The sequence below is a fragment of the Leucopleurus acutus genome (assembly GCF_964270905.1).
Source record: "Leucopleurus acutus genome assembly, chromosome: 19".
Classification (NCBI taxonomy): Eukaryota; Metazoa; Chordata; class Mammalia; order Artiodactyla; family Delphinidae; genus Leucopleurus; species Leucopleurus acutus.
The window spans coordinates 28314479-28328457 of NC_139161.1; the positions used below are offsets into that span (position 1 = coordinate 28314479).

General features: G+C 33.5%; 1 protein-coding gene across 1 annotated transcript in view; it reads right to left on the reverse strand.

The window, feature by feature from the left end:
* Positions 1 to 292: 292 nt before the first annotated feature.
* BRIP1 (BRCA1 interacting DNA helicase 1) overlaps positions 293 to 13979 on the reverse strand; it is a gene marked incomplete at both ends in the record, with an annotated part of 196385 nt that continues 182698 nt past the window's right edge. The window contains 5 exon segments of the mRNA XM_082860172.1: positions 293 to 370; positions 372 to 1096; positions 2536 to 2609; positions 2611 to 2863; positions 5117 to 5199. Of these exon segments, the coding sequence (XP_082716298.1) occupies positions 293 to 370; positions 372 to 1096; positions 2536 to 2609; positions 2611 to 2863; positions 5117 to 5199 (1213 nt within the window).

A 13979-nucleotide genomic window follows, 5' to 3' on the forward strand; every position in this document is an offset into this window, starting at 1 on the left:
TTATGTGAAATTTAAAGTGCCTTAGGAAACTACATATCTTCCAGATTGATTAATATTGCATTTAGCTAAGGAAGACTTGGAGGAAAATATTTTTTATGAATCAATTTATCAAAACTTGAGAATAGTAAAACTTATATTTCTGAACATAATATAGACTTTGGATTAAAGTGAATTATATATCTCAAATTAAAAAAAAAAGCTATGTCACTTATCCAATGTACAAATTATCATTTACAATAGAGTTTAATATAAGCATGACGACATGTTTTTATACCTTGACAGTTAAGTATTACTACCTAACACCAGGGAACACATCTTTATTTTTGGGAGGAGACTGTTTAAAGTTCTTTATATCCGTTTCAAGAGTTTTTTCCCAGTTCCAATTCATTTATATGAGTCATTTTTACATTACTACCAATGTCATCAACTTTACTTTCTTTAATATGCGTGAGTCTATTCAACTTTGTGCCTGTGCAATCCTCAGCTTTCATTTCTCTGACTGAATCCATTCCTTTCATAGTTTTAATTTCAAAAAGATCTTCAGCTAAAATGCAATTTGAATTATTAGCCAATCTGTTGTCTCTATCAGTTCCAACTAGTTCATTCTTTTCTTCATTTGTATCTATGGGATCATAAAGTTCGGGTGTAAAATAGATAGATTCATCCTCTGCTTCTGTATTTGAAGTAGAAAGTTCAGCTTCTTCACTTACTAGAGATAACAGAATGTCTGGATCTTCTGGATTCAGGAGAGTAGCATTAATCTTTATTGATGGAACAATGGTTTCCGATTGAGGGCATGGTCCAAGTGATGTGTTTACTGTCAGAGAGGAGGACTCGTATTTATCAGTGAGTGGCAAAACTGCTTCACGTCCCTTTTCTGTTTTGAAAGTGGAAGAATTAGAGGCACAGTCCTCTGATGACCTAAACTTAGGTGTTCCAGTCAGAATTTTACCAGTAAGATACTGTTCCAGAAAATTACTGCCAGACCAGCTAACTCTGTTTGTTTGTTTGTTGAAGGTTGGGCTTGTGGATCTGGAAATCACAATTTTTTCTGCTCCTACTGCCTGGGCAGACTCTTCCAATAATAATGGATCATCTACAAATACAAAGATATGAGTGTTAACTTTCTGTTCCTAATGTAATATTTGTTATATTAAAACAATTTTTGTTAGAAATACTGAAATAACTGTATAGGATACATAATTGAGAGCCCATAACAAGTAGTAACAGGACTTCCATCTTAGAATGGAAGCATTCTAAGCAAGCCATCTTCAAGCACAACATGTTAACTCTGAAAGGAATCTTAGGTCTCCAGTGGTTCCCAGCCCAAGTTATAATTCTGTCTGGTAAACTATCAAATTCCACACCAGGGACCTCAGAAGTGAACAAGAAAAGAAATGGTAAAAAGGAAGAGGAAGAAGGATGAGTAAAGGAGGGAACAGGCTGTAAAAATGCCTTAAAAATCCACTCACCAGTGATTGAGAAAAACTGACCTAGACTAATTCCCTTAAGGAAACTGACAACCACCAAGACTAAGTTATTTGCTTAAAGTTATAGAATTGGTTGGTAATCAGACCTGGACTAGAACCTAGCTTTCCTGATTATCAGTATAATGGCCTAGAATTCACTATGACATTTAGCTAGGATAGAAGCATATACTATAAAATATTTAAAAAGTAATATATTAAACTACTATTATATATTAATTAAAACAATTAAAATGATATCCAATGATACAGAACAGTTTGACAAACTTTTTCTATAATAGGCCAGACGGTAAATATTTTAGGCTTTGTGGATCACATTGTATCTGTTGCAACTACTCAATTATGCTGTTCTAGTGCAATACATACAACTATTCAACTCTATTGTTGTGTACAATATATAAATGATTGGGTGTGACTGTATTCCATTAAACTTTACTTACAAAAACAGCAGGCCGAATTTGGTCCGCAGGCCATAGTTTGCTAATCCCTGATGTATTATATTCTAATATATTTTAAACTATATTTTAATTTTCTAAATTATATTTTAATCCAGTATATTCTGATATTTTAAAATATTATTTTTTTATCATTTAGAATAAATGACTCTCACTTCTCTAAAATAAGAAATTCATGTAAGACAATTATCTATAAATTAGGTCAATTTTTAATATCACCTTTAGAAAAACATTACCATTTGCATAGTGCTTTACAATGTTGTGACATTTATCATCTTATTAGATCTTTACAACCCAACCTGGAGGGATAGGTAGGCAGATATCCCTTCTATTAAGACTCAGAAAGTTAACTGACTTGCTCAGGAGTGGGGGTCACAAAGTTAGTTAGTGGCAAAGCTTCTAAGTGGAAAACCAGAAAATATGTGTAGATCTCCTCAAAAATTTGTTCCCATTCTGATACAAATTATTTTATGATAACACCTTATAATAACCAACATATTTAAGGACATTAATCTGTAGCATAACAAATATCATTTCACTAAACACAATGAAAGACTTCTCTACCAAATGTAAATGGTTAGAACTTTTCATATTTTTCTCCTTTCTGGAGATGATGTCTCTTGGTAAAGATGGACTTTTATCTATCATTTTAGGACACTGTAGCTCTTAGACACATTTTTACTTTACCTTCCCTAGGATATTCTGGTGATAGATGGCTTGCTGCTTCTAATAAATAAGTTGAGGTATTATCCTTCAAACAAGCCACTGCAAGCGGAGACTCATTGTCCTGTACAGATTTTCTGTCTTCTTTGTATACATCAATGACCTTTCGGTGCCTTTTGGAAAATTCAGCCAAGGACTCCAGCGCACTCTCAAAGGTTGAATGGTGCTGAATCAGCTGCCGAACCCACTTAGAAAGTCCTAAGGCAAAAAGTAAACCCAGCAAAGAAACTTTGGTTATTCAGTGAAGATATTATGTATTAAGAAAAAAAAATTAGATAACTTCTCTGGTGAGGTAATCTACTTTGAATTTAGAGGATACAGGGTGGTTCTCTACATTTTTCCTGCCTTTTTACCTTCATGTGTACAATATGCTCTTGTATCAGTAGCATTTCTCTTTACATGCAGTGATTGCCAACTGGATGGAGGGAAGAGGCAGTGGGAGTAGAATGGAGATGGGAAAATATTATTTGTCAATTAAGAATAACTGGGGAATAAGGCAAATTTAATTTTATCATAATTCCCCACAAAAAATTACCTACCTTTTAATTGCAGAGAAAATACAAGTTCTAAACAACACAATCTTTTATTCCAACTTTTAAATTTGACTCCTTTAGCAAAAATAAATTCAAGATTACAGTCTCATAGGTTTTTTTGTTTGTTTGTTTGTTTCCCTTCTCCTTCCAATTCCAAATATATCAAACTATTCTGGGAGTAAAAGGAATAACACTGTTTTATGGGCAAATCATGTCCTATCTGAATATTTATTACATAATTATTTTTTAATATATAAATAATCAAGTTGTAAGGGACAAGGTTTGACCCTGTGACACGTGAAAACTGCATAAAAATAAACCATATTAACAGTATAAGGTGTTTTGGAGTATGACTCACTTCAGAATGAAATTGAGATATTTGGACTTTAGAAAATAAATATTCTCTGCTGATGTTACTAAAACATCATCTTTTGGAGTAATTTAAAAAGTCACTATGGTATTTTAAGTTGAGAGGAAGGTAAGACAGGGCTTCAAGCAACTTGAACTATTATTCTTTCATTTCAAATACATTCCTTTAGTTTTTTTGTTTAATGGAGCTTTTCTATCAACTATTCTTTTGCGTGTTGAATTTAAACAAAAATTAGTCATCAAATGGAATTTGTATGTTGTTGTGCTGTATTGCCTAGATAAGATTTCAAAGTTTATGAGTCTCAGGAAAAATAAAAACCTTACAGAAAATAATGGAAAATACTTAATTCAAAAAAATCTCTCAACAAATATGAACTACAAGGTAAAAATTTCAGTTCTAGACTTTAAAATAAGAAAAAAAAACTTAAACAGCATTTCTTTAAAGTTCTTTATTTTTGTTTGCTTGGGGAAAATAATTATACCAAATAAGAATATGAAAATTTCCCAAATTGAAAAATTTTAGCGTTATAGTTATTGCTTTCATTTCGAACTTTTTGTGATCAAAGAAAGCCTTTTCAGTGTAAAATGTCAGTTTGCTTTTGAAAACTTGAAAGAATCTGAGCTCCACCTGCTGACTAAACATAAGCACTTAACATTTGTTTTTGGTTATATCTTGGCCTTGGCTTGCTTTACAGGGAAAGAGAAGAAAAGACTAATAAAACAGCGTTTCCTGCTTCAATCCAGGTGGATATGTTTTAATATTGAACCAAATATAATAATTAGGTTCTGAAATATAAAAAGTAGAGTCCATACCCATAGACAGCTAATCTGAAACAAATTAAAAAATTAGCATCTTTTCATTATAGTATGGTATGAACTTTTTAGCTCTAAAGATAACAATAAAAACGCAAGTACTTCCAACAGTTCTTTAATAACAGATGGATTCCTGGTATTAATTCGGATGAAAACTATAGGCACACAGTATTTGTTCATTTGAGTGGAGAAAAATGACCATGTACTTGATCTTGCAGCATGCAGTGGTGCTTTTTTTTCTTTTTAGAAAATACTAGCTCTAATATAAACTCTATAACAACTGAAGCATTTCTAAACAAACAAACACACACACATACAACAATAAAACTCAAATAATCCAGAATGAAAGAATAAAAAGAATCCTAAGCACCAAAGGATTGCTTGTGTGCTTAAATGTAAAAACTTAATATTTCTTGGAAAACTCATTTCTGTGGAACAGCTTTTTCCCTGACAATGGTAAATAAATTATTGCTATGTTACTGAATCAAATCCCACATTCTGGTGAAATTGAAGGATCTTGATTGATTAATACTACATCAGTAACCAGATTCTCCTCTATAAAGATTTTTTGTAAACACAGAAGCATTAAAAGGCTAGATTTCCAGTCAATGTGAATTTTTCCATGTTCGATCTAGTAATTCAAATTCTCTATCCAATTCTTTGCTCTAAAAATAGAAGTCATTAAATACCAAAGATTGTTACTAATTCGTACTCTAAGCCCAGCAGAGAGTCTTACCAGATATGTATCGACTTGGGTTACTCCTGAAGCGATCATCCACTAGAATAAGAGCTCCCCAATCATTTTTGTGTCGAATACACCTATAAAAAATAGGGAGAAAATGAAATAAATATTAACAGTGAAAATAAAGCCACATTTCTAGTGGGACAGACAGAAGGTTGAGAAAATCAATGATGTGTCTGTCAGGTATCAAAATCAATGACATGTCCTTTAATCAAAGTCATTATTATGAGTAAAGTTTTTAGAAACTACTCAGTACAATGTACCAAAGTAGATGTATTAAAAACTCTCCTACTTTTGCCAACTACTGATAACATACCCAAAAATGTTACATGCATTCTATTTTGAAAGACAAGAAAATTATAGAAAATATTTCCCAAAACATTCTTTACACACACAATATTTTTTACCTTAAGTATTATATTAGCTGTAGATTTTATGTACATAACTTTTATTCTGGTTTAACAAGTTTTTATCATAAATGAATAAGTTTGTAAAAAAATTTTTGCACCAATTGATATAATCATGTAGTTGTTCTTTTTAGACTGTTAACATGGTGGATTATACTGGCAAAATTTCAAATACTGAGCTTGCCTTTCTTTCATCCCTAGAATAACCACTATGGTCATGTGCATTATTCTTTTTATAGATTGTTGGGTTCAATTTGCTAATTTTAAAAATTTTAAACATTATTAAAAATTTTTAAATTTAGTGGTTTTTCAGTTTGCAGGGCAGAAATTGAGACACAGATGTAGAGAATAAACGTATGGACACCAAGGGGGGAAAGCAGCGGGGGGTGGTGGTGGTGGTGGTGGTGTGATGAATTGGGCGATTGGGATTGACATGTATACACTGATGTGTATAAAATTGATGGCTAACAAGGACCTGCTGTATAAAAAAAAAATTAAAAATAAAATTCAGTGGTTACATTTACAAGGTTCTGCAACCTATACCACTGTCTATTACAGAACATTTTACCTCACATTTTTACCTCATTATACCACTGTCTATTACAGAACATTTTACCCATGCCCATTAGTCACTCCCAATTACCCAGATCATTCCCCCTAACCCCTTGCAACCACAATCTACTTTCTGTCTGTATAGATATACCTATTTTGGACACTTCATATAACTAGAATCATATATGTCATTTTGTGTCTGGTTTCTTTCACTTAGCATGATGTTTTCAAAGTTACTTGTATCATGCATCAGTACTTTGTTCCTTCTTATGGCTGAATAATATTCCATTATATGGATATACCATAATTTATCCATTCATAAGTTAATGGGCATTTGGGTTGTTTCCACCTTTTGATTATTATGAATAATGCTACTATAAACATTTGTGTACAAGTTTTTATATGGATACATTAAAAAATTCTTTTGGGTATATACTTAGGAATAGAATTGCTAGGTTGTATAACTCTACGTTTAACTTTTAGAGGAACTGCTACATTTTTTTTTTCCAAAGCAGTCACGTAATTTTACATTTCCATTAGCTATGTATGAGATTTCCAATTTCTCCATAGCTTCACCAACACTTGTTACTGTCCATCTTTTTCAATAGATGTACCAGGAGGTATGAAGTGGTATTTCACTCTGGTTTTGATGTGCATTTCCCTAATGACTAATGATGTTCTGCATCTTTTCATGTGCACAATGGCCACGTATGTATCCTTTTTTGGAGAAATGTCTATTTAAATTATTGGTCCAAATTAAAATTGCATTATTTATATTTTTATTGTTGAACTGTAAGAGTTCTTTATATATTCTGGATATAAGACCCTTATCAGATACATGATTTGCAAATATTTTAGAAACCGTTGCCTAATCCAAGGTCAAGAAAATTTATACCTTGTTAGTCTTTGATCCATTTTGAGTTAACTTCTGTATATGGTGTGAGGTAGGGGTCTAACTTCATTCCTTTCCAGGTGGATATCCAATTATCCAAGAATTATCTGTGAAAAAGACTATTCTTTCCTCATTAAATTGTCTTGACACTTTTGTCAAAAATCCATTCACTGTAAATGCATGGGTTTGTTTCTGGACCCTCAATTTTACCCCTTGTTCTACATGTCTGTATTACATCAATACAATACAGTCTTGATTACTGTAGTTTTGCAGTAAGTTTGAAATTGAGAATTGTCAGTTCTCCAGTTTTGTCCTTCTTTTTCAAATTTTTTGTGGCTATTCTGGGTCTCTTTCAATTTCCATATGAATTTTAGGATCAGCTTCTCAATTTCTGCACCCAATCCAGTTGGAATTCTGGTTGGGATTATATTAAATCTGTAGATCAATTTGGGGGAGAATGTTATCTTAATAGTAATGTTTTCCAATCTGTCATCATGGAATTCTCCCATTTATTTAGAAATTTCTTTCAACAATATTTTGAAGCTTTCAGGGTACTTTCATTAAAGTTATTTCTAAGTATCTTGCTCTTTTTGATGCTACTGTAAATGGAATTAACTTGATTTCATTTTTGGATTGTTCATTGCTGGTGTATAAAAATGTAACTGATATTTGTATAGTGAATATGCATCCTATAACTTTGCTGAACTTGTTTTAGTTCTAAATAGTTATTTTTTATGGATTCCTTAGTATTTCTATGTAGAATATCACGTCATTTGCAAATTTAAAGATAATTTTACTTCTTTTCCAGTCTGGATACCTTTTATTTCTTTTTCTTGCCTAACTGCCCTAGCTAGAACCTCCAACACAAAAATGAATACAAGTGGTGAGAGTGGCCATCCTTATTTTATTCTCACACTTAAGAGAAAAATGATAACTTTCACCATTCAGTATGATGTTAACTATTGTATGCATAGATGCCCTTTAAGGTTTAGGAAGTACCTGCTATTCCTACTTTGTTGAGTGTTATATTGTCAATTGCTTTTTCTCATCTTGAGATGATCTTGTGGTTTTTGTACTTTAATATGGTGTTACACTGATTTTAGCTGAACCAATAAACTGGCAGGGTGTTGAACCACCTTGTAGTCCTGAGATAAATTCCACTTGGTCACTGTGTACAATCCTTTTAGTAAGTTGCTGGATTCAGTGTTCTACTTTTCTGTTGAGGATTTTTGCATCTATAACCATAAGAGATACTGCTCTGTAGCTTTCTTGTGATGTCTTTGATTACTTTTGGTATCAGGCAACACTGGCCTCATGGAATAAACTGGTACATGTTTCCTGTTCTATTTTTCCTAAGCGTTTGTAAAGGATTCTCTTTAAATGTTTGCTAGAATTCATCAGTGGAGTCATTCTTTCCTGGGCTTTTCTTTGTGTGAAATTTTCGTATTACTAATTCTTCCACCTCTTCACTTGTTATAGATCTATTCAGACATTCTACTGCTTGAGTGTCAGTTTCCATAGCTGTGTCTTTCTATGAATTTGTCCATCTTTTTTTAAAAAAAATAAATTTATTTATTATCTTTTTATTTTTGGCCGTGTTGGGTCTTCATTGCTGCACATGGGCTTTCTCTAATTGCGGCGAGCAGGGGCTGGTGGCTTCTCTTGTTGCTGAGCATGGGCTCTCGGCACACAGGCTTCATTAGTTGTGGCATGTGGGCTCAGTAGTTGTGAACTGCAGGCTCTGGAGCACAGGCTCAGTAGTTGTGGCACACAGGCTTAGCTGCTCCACAGCATGTGGGATCTTCCCAGGCCAGGGCTTTAACGTGTGTCCCCTGCATTGGCAGGAGGATTCTTAACAACTGTGCCACCAGGGAAGTCCTGAATTTGTCCAACTTATCTAAATTATCTATTTTGTTGTCATACAATTGTTCAAGTATTCTCTTATAATGCTTTATATTTCTGTAAGTTTGGCAGTAACAACCCCTCTTTCATTCCTAATTTTAGTAATTTGAGTCCTTTCTGCATTTTTTCTTGGTCAGTCTAGTTAAATGTCAATTTTCTTGATCTTTTCAAAGAGCCAACTTTTGTTACCCTGACTTTTTCTACTTTATTTTCTATTTCCTTTATTTCCATTCTAATCTCTACTATTCCTTTGATCTGCTTGCCTTGGGTTTGATTTGCCCTTCTTTCCTTAATTCCTTAAGGTAGAAGGTTAGAATACTGATTTCAGATATTCTTTTTTTTTTTAATATAGGCATTTATAAAAATAAATTTCTCTCTGAGCACTGCTTTCACTCTACCCTCAAAATTTTGGTACACTGTGTTATCATATTCATTTATCACAAGGTATTTTCTAATCTCCCTTTTGATTTCTTCTTTGACCCACTGGTTAGGAGTATGTTCTTTAATTTCCACGTATTTATAAGTTTTTAAATTTTCTGTTACTGATTTATACTATCATTCCACTGTGATCAGAAAAGATACTTTCTATGATTTTAACCATTTAAAATGTATTGAAATTTATTCTGTAGCCTAACATATGGTCTATCCTGAAGTATGTGTCATGTACACTTAAGAAGAATGTGCATTCTGTTATTGTAGGGTAGAGTGTAATAAATATGTTAGGTTTGTAATTGTTGGTTTATAGTGCTGTTCAAGACTTTCCTTTTCTGTTGTTTTTCTTTCTAACTGTTCTATCCATTATTGAAAGTGGGGTATTAAAGTCTCCAACTATAACTGTTGAATTAATGGAGTGAAAATTTTATTAGAAAATCTCTAGTAACAAAAAGGTTATTTTGTCTGGTATTAGTATAACCAAATCAGTTGTCTTTTGTTTACTGCTTGCATGTCTTTTTCTGTTTACACTTGATCTAGTTGTGTTTTTTAACCAAAGAATTTATCTTTCAGGCAGCATAAAGTTGGATCATGTTCTTTTTAAAAAAATTCATTTTGCCAATCTTTTTCTTTTGATTGGAGTGCTTAGTCCATTTACACTTAATGTAATTACTGATAAGGTAGAATTTACTTAGCTATTTTGCAAATATCCACTTTACTATTTGTTTTCTGTCTTTTTTGTTATTGTTCTTCCACTATTCCTTCATTACTGCCTTCTTCTGTGTGCAATAGATATTTGAGTTATTTTATTAATGGTTGCTTTGAGGATTATAATAAACACCTTAATTTATAAAAATCTATTTTGGATTGATAGCAACTTAATTTCAGTAGTATACAAAAACACTGCTCCTGTATAACTCTGTTTCTTCCCCCCAGCCCTTGTGCTATTACTTTAATATAAATTATAACTTTAAACATTGTACACCTGTGCAGAAAAGAGTTAATACAGCAGGCCAAGTTGCTTATCCCTAGAAAGGCCTGAATATAAGGTAGCCCTTGGTTGGTGTTTAGATTTCAGGGAGGGTTCCAATCACTAACTAAAAGAAAATCTCACTGTGTCTACAATGTCTGTGGAAAAATATGGTTAATGCTGAACACCTGCTTTGCTTCTGAGAGTCTAGACTTTGGGGAAATGTTAGGCAGAGTCTGCCTATACGACCAGCCCAAATACAAAAACCGGGTGCTGAGTCTCTAACAAGCTCTCCCGATTGGCTATTATTTCACACGTTACCACAATTCATTGCTGGGAAACTAAGTGTGCCCTGTGTGACTCCATTGAGAGAGGACCCTCGGAAGATTGTACCTGGCTTCCCCTGGAGTTTGCCCATGTGCCTATTCCCTTTGCTGTTTTTGCTTTGTATCCTTTCACTGTAATAAATCCTAGGTGTGCATACAGCTATATGCTGAGTCTATCACTGCTCCTGGTGAATAACTGAACCTAAACATCGTCTTTGGGACTGCCAATACAATGCCTATTACCACAGACTTAAGTTTATTGCTTTATGCAGTTGTTTTCAAAAATCAAACAGGAGAAAAAGTTATTAAAATATAGTTATATTGGGCTTCCCTGGTGGCACAGTGGTTGAGAGTCCACCTGCCGATGCAGGGGACACGGGTTCGTGCCCTGGTCCGGGAAGATCCCACATGCCGCGGAGCAGCTGGGCCTGTGAGCCATGGCCACTGAGCCTGTGCTCCGCAACGGGACAGGCCACAACAGTGAGAGGCCCACATACTGCAAAACAAAAACAAAAACAAGTTATATTGTTTTTTATATTTACCTATGAAATTACCTTTACAGATGCTCTTTATTTCTTCATGTGGATATAGTTACTGGTTAGTGTCCTTTCATTTCAGCCAGAAAAAGACTCCCTTTAGTATTTCTTGTACAATAAGTTTTCTAGAGATTAATTCTCTCAGTTTTTGTTTATTTGGAAATGTTCTACTTTCTCCTTAATTTTTGAAGGATAGTTTTGTTAGATATAGATTCAACTGACAGTCTTTTTCTTTTGGCGTTTTAAACATGTCATTTCACTGCTTTCTTCTCTCCATGGTTTCCAGTGAGAAATCTGCTTAAATTATTGAGGATACCTTGTATAATGAGTTGTTTTTCTCTTGCTGCTTTCTAGATTCTCTCTTTGTCTTTTGACAGCTTGATCATGACATTTCTATGTATGGATCTCTTTGAGTTCAAACTATTGGAGTTTTCTGATTTTCTTAGATGTGTCATCAAATTAGATGTGTCACCAAATTAGGGAAGTTTCCAGCCATTACTTTTTCAAAAAAATCTTTGTTTCTTTCTCTCTATTCTCTCCCTCTAAGACTCTCTTTATGTGTATGTTGGTATGCTTGATGGGGTTGTACAGGTTCCTGAGGCTATCTTAATTATTCTTCATTCTTTTTCTTTCTGTTCCTCAGACTGGAAACCAATTCTTTCTTCTTCCTGCTCAAAACTGCTGTTGAGCCCCTCTACTAAATTTTTCATTTCACTTATTGTAGGTTTCAACTACAGAATTTCCATTAGGTTTTTTTTTTTTTAAAAAATTCTATCTAACTATTGATATTCTCTATCTGGTGAAACATCATTCTCATAGTTTCCTATAGCTCTTTAGACATAATTTCCTTGGTTCCTTGATTATATTTAAAATAGCTTTACATACTAACTACAACATCTGGACTCCCTTAGGGATAATTCTTATTGACTGCTTTCTCCCCTGTGTATGGGGAATATATTCTTCTTTGCACATGCCATAATTTTTGTTGAAAAGAGTACATTTTAAATAATGTAATCTGGCAACTGTAGAAATCAGATTCTTTCTCCCTCCCCAAGGATTTTTGTTGTTGATGCTGCTGTTGTTGTTGCTGTGACTTTTCTGAAATCATTTTGTAAAGTCTGTATTCTGTCATGTGTGACCATTGCTAGGTCAGCTTAGTGGTCAGCTAATGATTAGACAGAGATTTCCTTAAACATCTGGAATCCACAGTCTCCCATTCTTTGCCAAGAGGCTTTGCATGTGTTTTTGGATACATTTTTGAGCCTTGATCAGGCAGGAAAAACTCTACCTTAGTCTTTACTTCCTGCTTCAGCAGAGCCTCAAGGTCACACAGAGGTGACAGCTTAGGACCTTCTCAGGTCTTATGAGAATGTGCACATCCCTGGTCATGTGCACAGTCCTAAACATTCCTACTAGAGTCTCAGGAATATGTCGGAACTTTTAAAGCCCCCATGGAAATCTCATTTCCCAGCTTTTCTCTTTAAGCTTTTCAGTTAGTTTGTTATTTGTCCCAATTTTCATTGTCTCAGGAAGCTGTGAAGTTAAACAACTGCTTAAGTGAGCTCTGAGACAGGTAAAAATTTCCCCATATTATCCTTTGAATGTCTGCAGGATATGTAGTAATATCACCTCCTTTATTCCAGATATTGGCAATTTGCGGCTTTTTTTTTGTCAGTTTACCTATAAGTCAGTAGATTTTATTGATTGCTTTAAAAATGGATTTTATTGATTTTTCAGTTTCATTGACTTATATTCTTTTCTTTTTTCTGTTTGCTTTACATTTATTTTGCTCTTCTTTTCTAGCTTCTTAAGGTAGAAGTTTAGATAACTGATTAGAGATCTTTGTTTCTGAAAATAAACATTTAATGATATAAATTTCCCAGTGAGCTCTGCTATACCTGTGGTCCACAAATTTTGATATGATGATTTTCATTTCTGGTGAGTTCACAATATTTTCTAATTATCCTAAGACATCCTGTTTTTCCTATGGATTTTTAAAGATGTTATTAATTTCCAAGTACTTGGACATTTTTACGTTATTTTTGTTATTGATTTCTAGTTTGTTTATTTGAAGCATGGTCAAAGAACACACTATGATTTCAAATCCTTAAAAAAAATTTTAAGTTTATCACCCAGGATATTGTCTAAATTGGTACATATTCCTTGTGTTTATTCTGCTATTGTTGGGTGGAGTGCTCTATAATGTCAATTCAATCTAGCTGGCTAATAATATTGCTTAAGTCTTCCATCTCTTTATTGGTTTTCTGTTTACTACTTCTATCTATTACTGAGAGAGGAATTTTAAAGTCTCCAACCATGCTTGTGGATTTGTCTATTTCTCTATTCAGATGTCAGCTTTTGTGTCATGTATTTTGAAGCTCTATTTTTAGGTGCATACACATTTAGGATTGTTATGTCTTTCTGATAAATTGACCCTTTCATCATTATGTAAATTTTCTTCTAACACCCCAATAATATTCTTTCCTCTTAATTCTACTTTGTCCTGATATTAATATAGTTATTCCAACCAGTTCATTGGTATTTTGAATTCTGGTCTTCTTCCGCAATCTATCTACTATTATTCACTTTTCACGGTACTCAAATAGCTGCTCCATGCATTCTGTCTAGCTTTTAAAGACAGTACAGAATGTACTTACTCCATCTTATCTAGAATTGAAACCTCCAGAGTCTTTATTTTTTTAATGTTTATTTATTTATTTTCTTATGAGTCATCCATTTTATACACATCAGTGTATACATGTCAATTCCAATCTCCCAATCCATCACACCACAACCCCCACCACCTGCCGCTTTGCCCCCTTGGTGTCCATATGTTTGTT